Source organism: Poecilia formosa, unplaced genomic scaffold (assembly GCF_000485575.1).
Source record: "Poecilia formosa unplaced genomic scaffold, Poecilia_formosa-5.1.2 Scaffold25, whole genome shotgun sequence".
Classification (NCBI taxonomy): Eukaryota; Metazoa; Chordata; class Actinopteri; order Cyprinodontiformes; family Poeciliidae; genus Poecilia; species Poecilia formosa.
Genome location: NW_006799964.1, coordinates 1,297,935 through 1,314,133, shown reverse-complemented (window position 1 = coordinate 1,314,133; position 16,199 = coordinate 1,297,935). Strand labels below are relative to the sequence as shown.

The 16,199-nt window shown below is 38.0% G+C and overlaps 1 protein-coding gene across 5 annotated transcripts in view; it reads left to right on the top strand.

The window, feature by feature from the left end:
- ntrk2a (neurotrophic tyrosine kinase, receptor, type 2a) overlaps positions 1-15,828 on the top strand; it is a 99,596-nt gene extending 83,768 nt beyond the window's left edge. For all 5 annotated transcript variants that reach the window (XM_016669479.1, XM_016669482.1, XM_016669480.1 and 2 more), the window contains 2 exons: positions 7,411-7,569; positions 10,956-15,828. In XM_016669479.1, the coding sequence (XP_016524965.1) occupies positions 7,411-7,569; positions 10,956-11,141 (345 nt within the window). In that variant the 3' untranslated portion in view covers positions 11,142-15,828. The remainder of the gene's footprint in view (positions 1-7,410; positions 7,570-10,955) is intronic.
- Positions 15,829-16,199: the final 371 nt, after the last annotated feature.

The window sequence follows — 16,199 nt, the reverse complement described above, 5'->3', positions numbered from 1 at the left end:
AAATGAAGGGGGTGCAGTGACGTCACCGACTCCCCTGTTACACAATCAATCTGACGGGCACTGCCTCGTATCAAACCTTCAGCCATATTGCAGGGTTTCTAAGTGTTTCAGTGTGGATCAATGTTCCATTGATGGTGGGTGTGCTTTACCTTACAGTTTTAGTTTCCTTAAAGTGGACATTAAAACGCATTTACAGGGATTTCCCTCTTCACACCAAACATTCATGCTAAGGAGTCAGAGTGTCTCTAAAGTGCCATAGTGCTATTTCATGACTTAAAAGAACTTTCTATTCCCAATTTAACGCCTTGAAATTGTTTGTCTCTTTGAGAAGCTCCTGCTCTTTCCAACACTTGACCTTCAGGATGTCATCGCAACAATGTTCTTTCATTATGTTATTCAAGGAGCGTTGGACTGAGAAGTAATTTGTGTGACAGGCTCAGAAAACACAGTTTCACGAGGTTTGCTGATTGTTGCTGCTGCTAGTCTGAAGAAACTCAGTGGGAGATGTTGTGGAGGGCCAGTGCTCTGTGGGACAGAATCTCAGCTGGAAACTTTAGCACCAGGGAGGAGATTTGTGGAAATTGGCCCTGCTTTGTGGGCGCAAGCATTTATGCACCCCAAAATGGCTGCCACGCGGGCTTCAGGCATTTCTCAGACAGGCACGAAAGGATCAAAGCAACACTCCAAGAATGATTTTGATGAGGGAATAACATTACTTTACATAATACTCCCCCTTTAATAAGTATTGTAATTCTTAATTTCCTCAAGCCTGATGTTTTGTCTTAACGGCAAAATGTTGCCATATTTCAGAGGCAGAAAAAATTCTTAAAATCTTAAAAATGTGACATTTTTGCCTGATAATGAAACATCTGAAATTCCTAAAGGAAGGAACAACCCAGAAATCCATTTCTGCCCCCTTTATTGGCCTGAGCCTACTGCTTTTCTGTAAAATGTTAGTATTTATACCACTTAAACAACTTCATTATCTGTCCCCTTTTGACTACAAACTTCAAAACATGTTATCAAATTTATATATGATGAACCAATACAATGGAGTGCAATTTGTGGAATGGAAGAGCATTGAGGTTTTAAAATCTTCTCCTCTTTGTTGTGGGTTTGTACCAAAGAGAACAGGACATTGACTCTTGAGAACTGGAACTGGACACCCATTGTTTAAGTAAACGTCTTAAAATAGAAAGAAATGGTAACGATTGAAAATGACCCCTTCCACCTGTGCAGCAGATACTAGTTATAGTTTATTAGTTCAGTGATTCTTGAGAATAGGGACAAAACAGGTCCTATGAATAAAGCACAAAATTTGAATAAAATATACACAAAATATATATATATTTTTTTCAAATGTCTGACTAAACTAACCTGGGTCATGTGAGCACAACAATGTATATTTTCCTGGTGTTTGCTGAATATTTTTTTTTTATTATTTTAAACATTGTAGTAGGTGACTGGTGTCTTTAAAAGCCCTTGTCCAGGAGCAGAACTCAATACATTATAATAGTTTGAAACAATTAAAGAAATACTAAAATTATATATTATGACAATTCAGTATAAGTAGTCATATTAAAAATATTTTTTTATATATTTTCCAACTCCATTGAAATTTGTCCCTAGTTTTTGTCAACACTGTCAGAATTTAAAAGAATGTAAAACAAATCAGACATTATTGGGGGGCACCAGAACTTCTGAGGACCCCAAGACGTCGTCTTTTCTCTTCCTTTGCTCAGAGGGCTAGTTAGCTCTGGTTAGCTTATGTTATTCTTTAGTTTTTTCTTCTTTTTATTCCTACGTTGTTTCTCACAACCATGATGTGTCAACACCATAACTGACAATTTACAAAACTTTGATGAAATTTTGTGAAATAAAAGCTTAATTTTAGTATAATGTAAATATTTCATGGACCTGATGAGCTACAATATGGCCTCCTTCAGAATAACATCATATAAATTGAGGTAGTTTGGTATTTTGTCAACTCCATCAGAGTTTTTCTGACTCTTTCAATGAATGAAATTGTTGTCAAATCTCACTTAAATGTGCAATTAATTCATTTTAATGTATTTTACATAAATTGCAAAACTTCACATGTATCAAGTTTTTCTTTTAACTCACTAGTTTGTCACCACCTTCAGTTCTGTGTCAACACCATCATGCACTGTCAACTCCATCAGATGGACTTTTTGTTTTTTGTTTTAAATATTTTTTTTGTTTGTTTGTTTCTTGAGAAGCATTTGTCTGTAAAAATGAGTAAAACATCACTAATAGGTTCATTAAAAGATTATTTTATATTTATTTTTGTCAGATGGTGATGACAAAGTTCTGGGTCAGGTCGATTAAAAATGTAATTTTTAAAAAACAAATGGGAGCCTGTATCTTATCATCTTTACATTTCCAAAACATTATTTGTCATATTTGCATACATAAGGTTGAGAAATAATTTTTAAAAAATGGGGAAAATTAAAACCCATTTTGTCCCTATTCTCAAGAATCACTGAGTTGTATTTTTGTTCATGGCAAAAAATAAGATGAAAAAGATTCAATTTCCTGTACAACAGTGAGTAGGGTAAGTTTCATAGGTCCCCATGACAACACATCCCATAATACTTCACCCTGTCACCATGGGTACCGTAGCCATAGGGAAGTTGCAGTCCAGAATCAATGCTTGATCTGGGGTTTTTTCTACCTTTTTTGGGGTTTCCTGGAACTCTGGCCAGAGGTCTGGCTGAGCTGCTGAATATTTATGAAACAGTGTGTTGGAGGGAATGGCAGGTGGGCTGAAGGAAGGTGAGAGCGAAGAAGGGAACTGAAAACAAAGGAGGGGAGGAGGCAGAGATCAACAACAAAGCAGCTCACGTGCAGGGAGACGTCCTTGCAAACACTTGGTCTTCAGACTGCATCACTGCAACCACAGTTTGCTCAGTATTTGATGTCCTTCGTCTCCCAATGGACAAAATCTATTAATCTGTGGCTTCCCTTTTTTTCAATGTTGTTTTCTTTTTTTTAATTCTACCATTTTGTAGCTTTTCACAGAAGACTGTCCATCACTTCTCTTTTTGTTGTCTATGCAAGGAATATCCTGAGGAGACAATTGATCCTTTGCTTCTTAAATGCAAAGCTTCTTTAATTCTGATCATCGGTTTGGAGTTTCAGGTCCGTGTGGGTTACATATCTGAACCACATTTAAACAAGCATGAAAAAAAAACTGCGGCTCAGCAGTTCAATATTATTTCAAACCATCAGAGGAAATGATCAGCCATGATAAACAAAACAAAAACACTAGTGGCTAACCATTAGTGTTTTAACCAGTTTTAATGCTTGTTTGTGATTATTGTCCAGTTGGAATAGGACTGACTGTAAACCTGAAGAGAAACTGCAGAATGTATAGAACTTCAAATGCCTTTATTTTGTCCGTAATTCTAAATTTAAGTTGAATTTGAAGCAATATCTTCTTTCTTACTTGTTAACTGTAAAAATAACATTAGTGCCTTCACTTTGATGTTGCAAAAGTCTGGGTGAACGGAAAAGGGACTGTGTGTGTCCTTTTAGCCGTGAAGTTATTAATTGAAAATTGAGTCGGACGACCATCTTAGTCACAGAAAATGCATCCAGCTCACATTTGAAGAAAGAAAATGCTTTATGTGTGGGACTCAAATAATCTGAGCTATTTATTATATAAACAAACAAATACGGAGGAGACCGTAAAGCATCACCGTCAGAAAGAGCCAGGCCGGGTTATGAAGTGTAGAAACTGCCAAGGTGCCGGAAGATATGTTTCCTCCCATGTAAAACTGAGCCTGATGGCTATCTATGTGACTACACACATTTTATGACTGCATTAAATAACCCACTCACTAAAATAGAAGAGTGACAGACCATTAATAACAGGCATAAACTTCAGAAAATGTACTGTGCTATCTGCGCAGGGCAGTGAAGCACGGTTCTGTTGGTAGATTCATGTTTGGAGGAAAGACTGAAAGAAGAGGAGAGGTTCAGTGAGGGAGAACATTAGCACACAGCACTGAGGGGGAGAAAAAAGGTCAAAGATACTTAGCTTTCCTACAAAAGAATTTCAAAAATAGCTGCAGCGAACATATTTAGTCACTGCTGCTTTATTGGCCAATTAGTATGAGTCAGTATAATTGCAGAAATTTCATTGCAGAAGTTGGAAAAAGACTGAAAATGCCTTTACTAAACTCATCTTAGTTGTTTATGGGGGAAAAAATGATGTCATAATAAATGGTTGCTGAGGAATCTCCTTACTGAATCCTGTGTGATTTGGCTATCACATTTTCTAGACTTGTTGAAAAATTATACTTTACCCCTATAGAGGATCGATATTTTACTTCCAGATGGTTCTTTGATCCCTAAATGTGGAAATAAATAAACATGACTCCACTAAATTCCACAACTTTGATCCCAGTAGACATAAACTATTCAAAACAGCAGCTTGGACATTATTCACAGACCTGACAGAACGTGACGCTCCTCAAAATCCTCTTGTCCTCTGGATGAAACTCACATAGCATGTTTTTCTTGTACCAGAGGAAACTTTTCTTGTAACTTTCCATCTAAAGTGTTGCAAACAGTGACACCAGTGATATATACATAGCGATGCCTGTTTTAAACAAAAGAAATGTTGATAGTTTAAATATGGGATACAGTATTTATCAATTTGAATATGTGGGCAATATCAGATAAGAATGAATCATGTAATTTAAAAAAAAATCTAGTTTTATCTTTTTCAAGACCATTTGACTGAATTATTAATAAGACAGAACTAAACGTTCTAGATAAATGTTTAATGATTATTCTAAAAACTTTGATTGTGTGCATTCTGTTTCCACAAATTAACATTTTTTTATACCGAAGCCAACCCCAACGTACCTTTGATGATAGCTTTTTTAAAAAGACTGCTGCATTTCAGTTCTCCAGTTTGGGGTGAAGCTTTAGTTGAGCTGCTAAACCATTTGAAAATATTTAAGACCTCTCTATCTTGTTCTTATTTCCCGTCTGTTTCTTTCACCATTCTTGCCCTTTCCCTCTGAATCGTGTTGAACAAGCCGACATGAATCCTGTGTGATCCAGCCCTGCTTAAATCTGCTGAAACTCAGGGCAGATTAACTCTCAGTCATGCAGATCACAATCAGCAGAGCGAATAATGTGTTTGTGTCGCGAGATAGCTTGTTGCGCTTTGGGGTATCTCTGTCAAACATCAGGCGTTGAAACATGTTTGACTTCTTCCTGGTTACATGACTTGGATTCAGATAGAAGAAAAGTGCATTTAGTGCTCTAAAAGGGATGTAAAACATTTGCCTATCTGATGGAAGGACTGTGTTTGAATGTTTTTGTTTTCAGTTTCTATTTACATCATACAGCAACACAGACATCCATAAATGGTTATCTAGAGATGGAGGAAGTGATTGTTTCTTTGTAGATGAATTCAACAATTAAATAGAAACATGTGAGTTTATCCATAAAATTTAGCCATTGTCATACCTTTTATCGTTAGCTGAGCAGTAAACAATAATGATCTTCAGCCAGCCCAAGCCTTTGACAGCAGTGTGTGAAGTCTCAGTGCAAATGAACTGTCAGTCTTTATGAACAATAAAAACTGCTAATGAATTTGACAACGTTACAGACTCGACCGGCAGAGTTCAGATTAGAGCATAATAAAATGACCGGCTGTCTCACAGAGAGCCCGTCATTTCTGCTCCTCATCAACCGCTGCATCTTCTTATTCCTGAGTACAACTTAAAGCATATAATTAAATAGCTGCCTGCAAATCCACTGGAACAATTTACAGTGCATAGCTGCTGACTGCTTACTGTCTCCCACATACTGGTTCCCACATTTTATCACTGGCAAATAATGTTTCACATTTACCCACTAATTATAATTACTGGCTAAATGTCTGTCCCCTCCTGAGGAGATTACCGGCAAATACACTGAAGTGTGAACGCTCCCTTTGTTTGGAGAAACGAGGTACAAAGCAGCGAGTTCTCAGCTGGTTTGGCTTGCTACAGTCACAGGAGTGATGCAATCTGTTTCACCAAGCTATCAAATGTAAGTCACTGAAATGCCTCGGGCAGCAGTAAACTGTTTGTAGCTCTGCTTTAAAAATGTGCTGGATTTGAGAGTCTACCAAGACAGTGATGCATGTGAAAAGCTTTAGGATGACGGCATAGAATAGAATAGAATAGAATAGAATAGAATAGAATAGAATAGAATAGAATAGAATAGTTTTCAAGATATATAAACATTTGATACACAGTACGTTTTAAAGTAAGTTTTACGTTTGCCATTAGTCTTTTACATTTGTGATAAAATACAAAAACAAAATTCTTGCAGCATTCAGACAGTGTAATTCCCGCTCCAGTTCTGACCAGCATTATTACTTTTAGGCAGATGGGTACTGCCACTCCTATAGAAGCAAGCTTGCAGCGCTTTCAGTGATTTTTTTCTACATATAATCTGTTTGTCCTTTTTATAGGGTTTAATGTGTTGAAGTAATGTAGCTTTCCATTACTGATATTATTCTATGAGCACCCTCTTTCACGCCACTCAAACTCGTTAATGTCCGTCCTTGGTAGTTTTCTCGCTAACAACATTTCAAGTTCGAACTTAAATTCAGTTTGAGTTGAAGATACACAAGTGGTGACTGGAATGGTGGTCAAAATACGGATACACAGTCTGTCATTTATTGAGAGAAAAAAGAAAAAAAGTTCTTAGTTCAGCTAATTGAAGACTGCAGAGAGACTGACAGCTAATCTATTTATTAAACACAATCATCGCTCATCAAAACCATCATAAAACGGCATATTTACTTGACTGAAAAATTTCGCCAACACCACTGTGATCTGGCTGCTAACTTGCATTTTGACTTCAACCATTAACTTTGGCTTCTTCCTTTTGAACGTCAAGTTTCAGGTTGTTTCATAAACTCACGCTAACATGTATTACCAGCAGAGAGGTGAGATCCACTCTCTGCACCTGTTTGCTATCGCAGTTCACTCTTGCTTTCTCCACTTTCTTTCTCTCTTTTTGGAGAATACAAGTCTCACTCCATCCTGTTCCATATTGCCAATAAACAGTCACACAGCAATTTTTCTTTAAAAATGACTCTTTTATGCAAAGGAAATCATCTTTTGTCTGTTTACAACAATAGGTAGTCATGCACTGTGGTTCAATACGCATTCATCCACATGACATCTGTCTCAAAGACGTGACTCCAAGGACTCTTTGTAAAATTGCTTTTTGCTTTGAAAACAATGAAAAAACTCTGATATATAAATGGCTTACACATTTAAGATTAAATTAGTTATATAAGTCGTATTCTCGTCTGCTCAATGCATTTTCGAATGACTTTGTTTTCCTTGCGTGCGTTTGTGCTTTCTAAAGGTCGGAGGTCATACCATGCTGCCAATCCGCTGGATGCCCCCTGAAAGCATCATGTACAGGAAGTTCACCACAGAAAGCGATGTTTGGAGTCTAGGAGTCGTCCTCTGGGAGATCTTCACCTACGGGAAGCAGCCTTGGTACCAGCTCTCCAATAATGAGGTAAGAAAAAGGCACTCGTGCTTCTGTCTGTTTGACTCCTTCATATCAAGCTCTAAACACATTTTTAGACACATATCTAAAGTGAGAATATAATGTGCTCCGACATGAAACCTTTAAAGATAACAGAACGTTCCACACAATGTCGGTATAGATAAAAGATATGTACATTTCTCTTGCGGGGCACTATCAGCTTAATAAGTGATGACGACCGAGATGTTGTAGCCACAAGGTGTGATGAAACAGCCCCTCTGTAGAAGTACATCTAAATATTTTATTAGTTTTGTGGTGAAGTGTCTCATAGGTATGATTTCATGAATATGTGAGCCTGTGTCTCCTTTTATGTTTTACAAATGTAAGCCACATCACTTTGAAGTTCTTCAAACTGTCACTATGGCATGTAACACCTAAAGAAAAGCATTTTTAGACAGAATTACCTTCCTTTGTTGCTCTGCTCTTTCCTCTCCATTGACCATAATCTGTTGCATAATCCAACTGAACATTGAAATCAATTTAGCTTATCTATAAAACCCCAATTCACCACATACATGATCTCAAGGTGTTTACAAAGTCAATCATAAAGACAAATCAATCACCGACATTCCTAATCGATCCTAAACAATGCAGTCAAGTTAAAACAAACATCAAAACATCTTGTAAGTTGTCCATGCACGGTTTATTTTCTAAAGTTTCTTTCACTTAGTAATCAATCTCTGGCAAAGAAATGTAGTATTTCAAATGACATAAGAATTTTTGTGTGTTTTTTTTAAAGTATGGATCAAATAAAAAGTAATACTGCTTCTAGACTAAATTATATCAGCACAACTACCAAACTCAAATGTGACATATTGTTTCAATTAAACTTTTATTTACTTATTTGCTTTTTAAGCACATCAGTTTGATGTGATAGTTTTAAAAAGTAATTTTCTGTGATGTGTGCTTGATGTTAGTCTAATTAATTTCTCCACATCATATTGTGCATTTTCGTTAACTTTTCTCTGTGCTGCATTTATTGCAGTCTTAAAAATGCGCCACAGAAGCCTGAGCTCAAGCTGAACATTAGGCTTATAATTTTGGCTTGACCCAAAAAAAATCTAAACTCTACTTTGTAGTCCACGATCTCTGATTACACAGGTAAAATTGATTAAATGGAAAATACTTGTAAGTATTAAGACATTTGCCATACAACTTTGGTTTGCATAACTTATCCATAAATGCAGCCTTGTAAGATTAATCTCCCACCTTGGGATTCCTCCATGAAACATTAAGACCACCGAAGGTCTTATTTCAGTGTGAAGTCATAATGTATCTGCACTCTTGTTACTCGCTATGTGTTTTTGACGATATCTCTCTAGCAATGCCAAAATGCTACTGGTAAGATTTTCAAGAGGATCCCTGATGTTTTCTCACAAATTTCTGCACCACAACCATCAGATTAAGTCTTGCTATGTTGGAGGAAACATAATCCAGATTTTTACCAGTATGTCAGAATCACCTGAAGTTATTTCACATCCAACACCTGACCATGTCATTTTGTGAGCATATCTCAGCAAAATATGGACTTTCACTGCAAATCTGGATTTTCAGATTTTCATTGATTGCAGCTGACTAAATCAGCTATCATCATTGTTTTGGTTTCTTTTTCTATTAATATTTTTTTTACTTTATGAAAGATTGTGAATTCTTTCTTTCTTCTGCTCAGTGCAACATTTTTATGTTTCAAGGTAGTAAAACTGAGACTTTGGTGTAAGACGCAGCTAAAGCTGAACTGTTACAGGTGAACTGAAAACAAAAATGAGAATCCCTCTGGATTAAAACTTGATTTAATAAAAATAATATGTGTTGGAACTTTTGAGCCTTCACCTAAATTGCAACTTAACATTAAGACAATGGTGCTCTCAACTCCAGTTACATCCAAGAATTAACCTTCACCCCAGACTGCAGTCTCCTTTTACTGTGATGAACCAGAAACTCTCTGCAGTTTTAAAGGTCAACACCTCTGACCTCAGTCCGACACTCAGATATCTTTTACATATCAGATAGGGTTCTGCTCCTCAATTATGTATCAAATACTTTTCTCCTCATCTAATCTGATGCCAATCACAGAACGAGGGAGGACTCTGCGGCTGATTGCTCACCAAAATGATAACTTTAAAACAGATTAGATCTTTTATATCAATTTGCGAGACGCAGCTGATTCTTGTGGTCTAATGAAAGCCATTAAGTGACATTCACTGCATGAGAAGAACAGAGCACATTTAATGCTGCAGGAAATAAAAACAAGCTTGGTTACTTCATAGAATAACAAAAATGCCAATCATTTATAAATGGCAAACAAAAAAATAAGTTTCTGTGCTGAGGAGAACTTTAGTCTCCTCTTGGCTACAGAAATCAATTATTTTATTCAACTTAACTCTCTGGTGTGTATTTCAGTAATTATTGCTGAAGCAGTAAATTAGGTGCCAATGAAGTTCATGCAAATGTATGTTTGAAACGCAGACTTTGCTTTTGGGAAATAGCGTTTGCATTTTGATGGCTACTCCTCTGCATTATGCTAAGAGTTTAGTGAATTATGTATTCAGTATAACATTTTTCTACTATATGCGCCTGTGACAGGGTGTCAACTTTAGAGAGTTATCTTGTTCACTGAACTTTGCACAGACGGAAATTGGGGTAACACTTTATTTGAAGGAGGGTGAATAAGACTGTCATGACACTTTCATAAACATGACATAACACCTGTCATGAACATGAATAAGCCTTCATGAATATTTATGACTGTTGTCATAAAGCGTCATTCGGTAAATTCTTCATTACTGTTTAAACTTTACCTTTAATAACATAAAGATACCTAATTTTTAAAGTGCAATCAGTAATTCTTTTATAAAAAATTTATATCAGTAATGATTTCTTGGTTAATGTCAAGTTGTCATAACAAAGACATTTTGAACAATGTCAACTTTGCATTAAAAGTGTCATAATTTACCGAATGACACTTTATGACAACAGTCATAAATATTCATGAAGGTTTATTCATGAACATGACATGTGTTATGTCATGTTAATGAAAGTGTCATGACAGCCTTATTCAACCCCCTTCAAATAAAGTGTTACCGAAATTGGTGAAGTTTGTCTTCAGAGTGGAAGAGATGTTTTCTGTGTTCAGAGAGTTGAACCTTTAATTTAAACCTTTCACAGGTCTGGACAGGTTTGGGGAAATATTTACAGGCTGGCAGATTGTTTTGTATTTAGATATTAAAAACTGACAAAAAGGGAATGAGAACTTAAGTTTGTATAGGTATAAACTTTAAATACAAAAAATGAATGACCCATCTTGTGCTGAAGGTAACCTCTCTGCTTCTGGTTCTTCTTTTGTTCCTCCTCTGCAGGTGATCGAGTGCATAACTCAAGGTCGGGTGTTGCAGCGTCCCAGAACCTGCCCCAAAGAGGTGTATGACCTGATGCTGGGCTGCTGGCAAAGAGAACCACACATGAGACTCAACATTAAAGAAATCCACGGTCTGCTCCTTAACCTGACCAAGGCCTCACCTGTTTATCTGGATATACTGGGCTGAACAAGAGGAGGAAGAAACGCAGTGTGTGTGTGCAGGCCGTGTCTGGGGATATATTTAAATGTTTATGTGCATTTAAAGTTTGCATGCATGTGTATGTGAGTCAAAGTGGGCACTGGGACACTTCCGATTGAAGTGTTTGATGCTCATGCAGGTGTGTGTGTGTGTGTGTGTGTGTGTGTGTGTGTGTGTATGTAGGTGTGTATGCGTATGCAGAATGTGTAACTGTACAGGATGTGAAGCTCACTTTATGGCAATCAAAAAATATTCCTTCAACTCCTCCCTTCATCACCTCTTTCCCACCGGCCAACTTCTTCACCTGTGTGCAATCCGATTTGTCCTGCTTCTTCACCAAGGAGACTTTTATCAGGAGTGATTTAACTTTCAAGCTTCTCACTTCTTCTCAGATTCTTCTCACTGGGGCTTAACTGATAAAATAAACAAACAAACTGATGAATAAGACTTGAAATTAACTGACTTATCCCTCTGCTGCCTGTAAGACAACAGGCCATGTTTGAACATCTGGGAAACTCAAGGCGGAGCAGCGAGAGAAGGAGGAGGAATTTCTGGAAGCTCCGACCGTTTTGCTTGTAAATAGGAGACTGATGGGACACTTCCGGAGAAACGGCTCTGCGAGATGCCGCGCCGTTAAGACACTGTGTTATCCTCTTTCGCCCCTGTCTGTCTTTTTTTCTCCGTCTCCCTCTCTAAAATGAGGATTACAGTCAGCAGTCAACCAGCAGGACTACAAAGCGCAACGATCGAGACATCAGTATGCATGTGGGAAATTGAGTGTGACACAACAATGGCCAGAAAGGGAAAGAAAAGTAAACACAATCTCCTTCCCTGCCTGTCAGATGAAATTAAGAGGTGCGTTGAGGAGATCATTTCTGGTTGGCCGATATTGCTGATGCACAAAACAATCGGTGACAACGCAGCTGCAACCGACTACTGTGGTGAAAAGAGATTTCAGACGCCATGCTGAGGTACTCACTTACATGGGTTTGCATTTTACAACTGTTATCTGTTGCATTTTTACTTTCCTCAGGCCTGAGATGCAAAGTCATACAGAGCAGAGTAATACGATAACTACTCCACCCCGAAACCTCCGAAGCGACAGATGCTCCACTTGTGATGTCAAGCGTTTGTGTCGGAGGTCAATTGATTCATTTGTCCGCAGCTGTCCGACAATCGCAAAATCACAGTGTTGGGGGGAGTCGGGGGTTGGTGGGTGGAGGGATGGGGAGCGTAAAGGCTGCTGAGGGAGTTTGGGTATCGAGTGGTCAGACCATAGTCAAATGTGTGGGTGACTGCGCTGTAGAAGGTGTGGTTCATCTGGTCAACCCCTATTAAATCTTCAAAGCTCTCAGCACTCAGACATTCTTGAAAACCACATCTGCGTAAGAGGGGATGCGCACGAGAGCACGCCCACACACATCTATCGTGCACCTCATCCCGTCATCCCTGCGTCCCCCCCCCCACACACCCATCCCCGCTCACTGAAAGACACTCAAAACGGGCCGAGAAGGAAATTGAATTGTACATGTTTTATTATTTGAGCGGTGCAGTGCTTTAGCCGGGCCCCGTCCCCTGTAATGGTGTAATGTATATTTCATTACGGCTAATGGGCTCCATTAGCACAGTCTCCTCACAGACATTCAAGACTTATTGTTTTATGGCCGAGAAGAAGGGATGGAGGGATGGAAAGGTGAAGGAGAAGAAAACAGTTAGGCTCGCCGGATTTAGGAGCGGCGACGCGTAGGAATACGGGCAGATGTATTAATGCGTCCTGGAAAGCAACTGAGCGGACTACAGAGGGGAAGCAGGGAAGTAGAAAGAAAGGGACTGGAGACAGACTTGGCAGGATGAAGGAGGGAGAGAGGTGAGAATCTCTTCTGGGAAAAAAAAAAAGAAGTGTGAACATCCATCATTACTACGGCCAGCAGATGTTCTGTAAGCCTCAACTTTACGCTCCCTTCACATTCCTGCAGCTGCCGTCAACCACAGGCAGTGCACACAACCACACACTTAAATGCAGGCCAGGGATCTGCAGGGTCTTAAAAAGTTAAAAAGTCTTAAATGTATTAGTCCCAAAATTTATTCAATGAGGTCAGATTTTCCAAAGGTCTTAAACTACTAGACACTTTTTTTTTGTCTTAAATGTAAACCTTCATTCATTTATTTCTTCCTTAGCTTTCCGTGACTTCTTTTATCATGTGGAAATGTGTCATGTCTTTGCACTGCGATTGGTTGTCTAGACTGTGTTATTATGCCGTAATAAAACTTCAAACCCTATAATGCAGGACAGCAATAAGCCCTGTGGCAGGGAATTTGTCCTCAGACATTCAGCCTTCCTCCTAAGCCTGCAGAAGTTTTATGCTTGTGAAATTTACCTTTCGGCTTGTAATTTTATATTTAGGTAATTAAATGCAACTGATTTTGTTTTGTTTGTTTGTTTTCTACCAGTTACATACTTGGTATTTAAGAAAGAACTACAAAGCAAAATCATTGCATAAAGAGAAAAGAAAAAAAAAAAAATAAAAAAAATAAACCAATAAACATCTAAGGCATAACAACACGAAAACCTTGAATAGCAACTCAGAAATTATCTAGGCCCAAATATTTCCATACTTTTGAGACAAGATTTTAAAATCTATTCTTTTACAAACTGGGAACCAGTGCAGTGATTTGTGATCTTGTGTGATATGTTCAGTTTTCCTCTGATGGTCAGGATTGTTGCCTCGTTTTTAATGAGCTGCCGCTGACCGACTTTTTAACAGAGACCAGAAGTGACAATTAAAGTAACCCAGTTTGTTAAAATCTAGATCCGAGTCATTAAATGATGCTTAGGTTTCTTGGACCCTCTATGATCTTTAGCCAATACGCTAGTTAATTGCTGACCACTAATCTTTTATTTTTGGGACCAACAGCCAGTTTACTGATTTGCATTAATATAGATACAATTCTGACTACTAGTCATTAAAATTATGGACACACTGACTTTAAGCTCATGATGAAATGTGGTGATATGGTGAGACACAAAGCTGGTAAAAACAATGTTTGATTAGTTTACAATCTGAACCAGGAAGCGCGTGTAGAAGAAGAAAAGTGGCCTGAGAATAGAGCCTTGATGAATTATAATTACCAAATGAAACAAAGTCGTCACAGTCTGGTGAGTACCATCTGAACCAATCTAGGAAAGTACCAGACACACCCGCCTCCTTTACTAGTGGATCAGTACATTTGGATGAGCTGTGTCGAGATCCAGTGAAACGACAAACAAGCTTCAGGCACATCGACATTTGAAAGCTTTACTAATGTTCTCTCAGTGCTGAGGTGTGATCAAAAACTGGACTGGTATGAATTAAAGAGATTGTTTTGTTTTGTTTTTGTTTTATCAACAGTGAACTAATTTGTTGCCGTTTGCCAAAAAGTAGTTAGGCCAGAAACAGAACCGTAGTTACTTTTTTATTGAAGCGTCCACACTCGGCTGTATAAAAATTGGTTTGATATCTGAAGCTTTGAAATCATTTTTATGAAGGTTACGATGCACTGTAGGAAGGTATTTGAGGTTTATTAGCAAGTGCAAAGGCACCAAAGTAAAATACCAATTTATGTTGACAAGGTTAGATTTAACTTGTTTGTTGTTGGTTGTTTTTCATATACATACATCGTAATTTTAAATCATAGTGGACTTGAAAAGACTACAGAAATGTCTTGGCATAACCTCACTGATACTTGCAGAAACCCTGCTGCCTCGCGCCTCATACATATGTACTAACAAACTCTGAGAATAATCTTTAACGATCCATCGCACATCCTGTGATAACAGAACCACTTCACTCCACCTGCAGCTCTGCTCCAGCTTACAGACATACTGTAAATACAGCTCCCATGCATGCAAGAAAACACATGTAACGTTTGCTTTTGCATTTTTACTTGTGCATATTTTACTCTTTACAGGCATATTTAAAAGTCACTTACGGTCATCTTTGATTTGATGTAGAGATTTTATTTGGAGTAATAGGTCTTTGTTTGTTATTTAACTGCAGCACTTGATGGTATCGATGTTTGTGGATTTGATTTCCTGCTATCTAATTTATAAACTTGTAAACCTTTTTGTACATTTCTTTCTATTTTTAGGGTTGCCTTTTTTTTTTTTGCAACTGCAAACTGAATTTGAATTTAAGGATTATGTTTACACAAAGGTGTAAGATAATCTGAAGTGTGTCCGTATTTTTACATCCCGTTCCTTCTTGGTAACAACCGAGCCTGTCCTCGCGGACACCGTTCACTGCAGCAGGGATGGATATCTTACCACTCTGTCACGTATGTCGATTGAGTTTGACATTTTGCCAAAATTATTCTCACCTGTCAGAATAACTGCAAGGGTTAATGGCTGCAGCATTGACAGCGCATGCTAACAGGGTTAAAAAAGAAAAAAGAAAAAAAAAAATCCGTCCCTGCTGAAGCACACCAACCACACTCAAAACAAAAAAACCGACACACAATATCTCTGTGCAATAACAGAGGGCAGGGTGTGTAAGCTGAAAAAAACTGTGAAAAATAAATACAGTGCGTACGGACACTTCTGATGTCAAAAGAGTAGCGTACACTGAAGCAGTTCCCCCAGCTCCCAGCACTGTTTCTGCACTTACCTGCTGTGTTTGTTTCTCCCCCTTTTTTTAAATAATAATGAACTGCGTGACGTTGGACGGGGGTGATGTTTTGACAGCGAGAGATGGAGGAGATTGGTCTGCACAGATCGACAGTCTTTGCATCAATGCCTCTGATCAGAAAAAAAAAACAAAAAACTGAAAAAGTAAAAACATCTGCTGTGTGAATGGAAACCTCAGATAGAAGGGATTGACAATCACAGACTTCTCTACGTCTCTCTCTCTCTCTCTCTTTATCAAGTGACCTACTGTATTATAGATTATTCAACCAATTTTTCCTCTTCTATGCTGCCTATACTGTATGTGATAGTCTTAACCTCCGGTCCTTAGAAGTGCTACTTTTGTCCTTTTCCTTTCTTTTATTTTATTTTATTTTTTTTTGTAA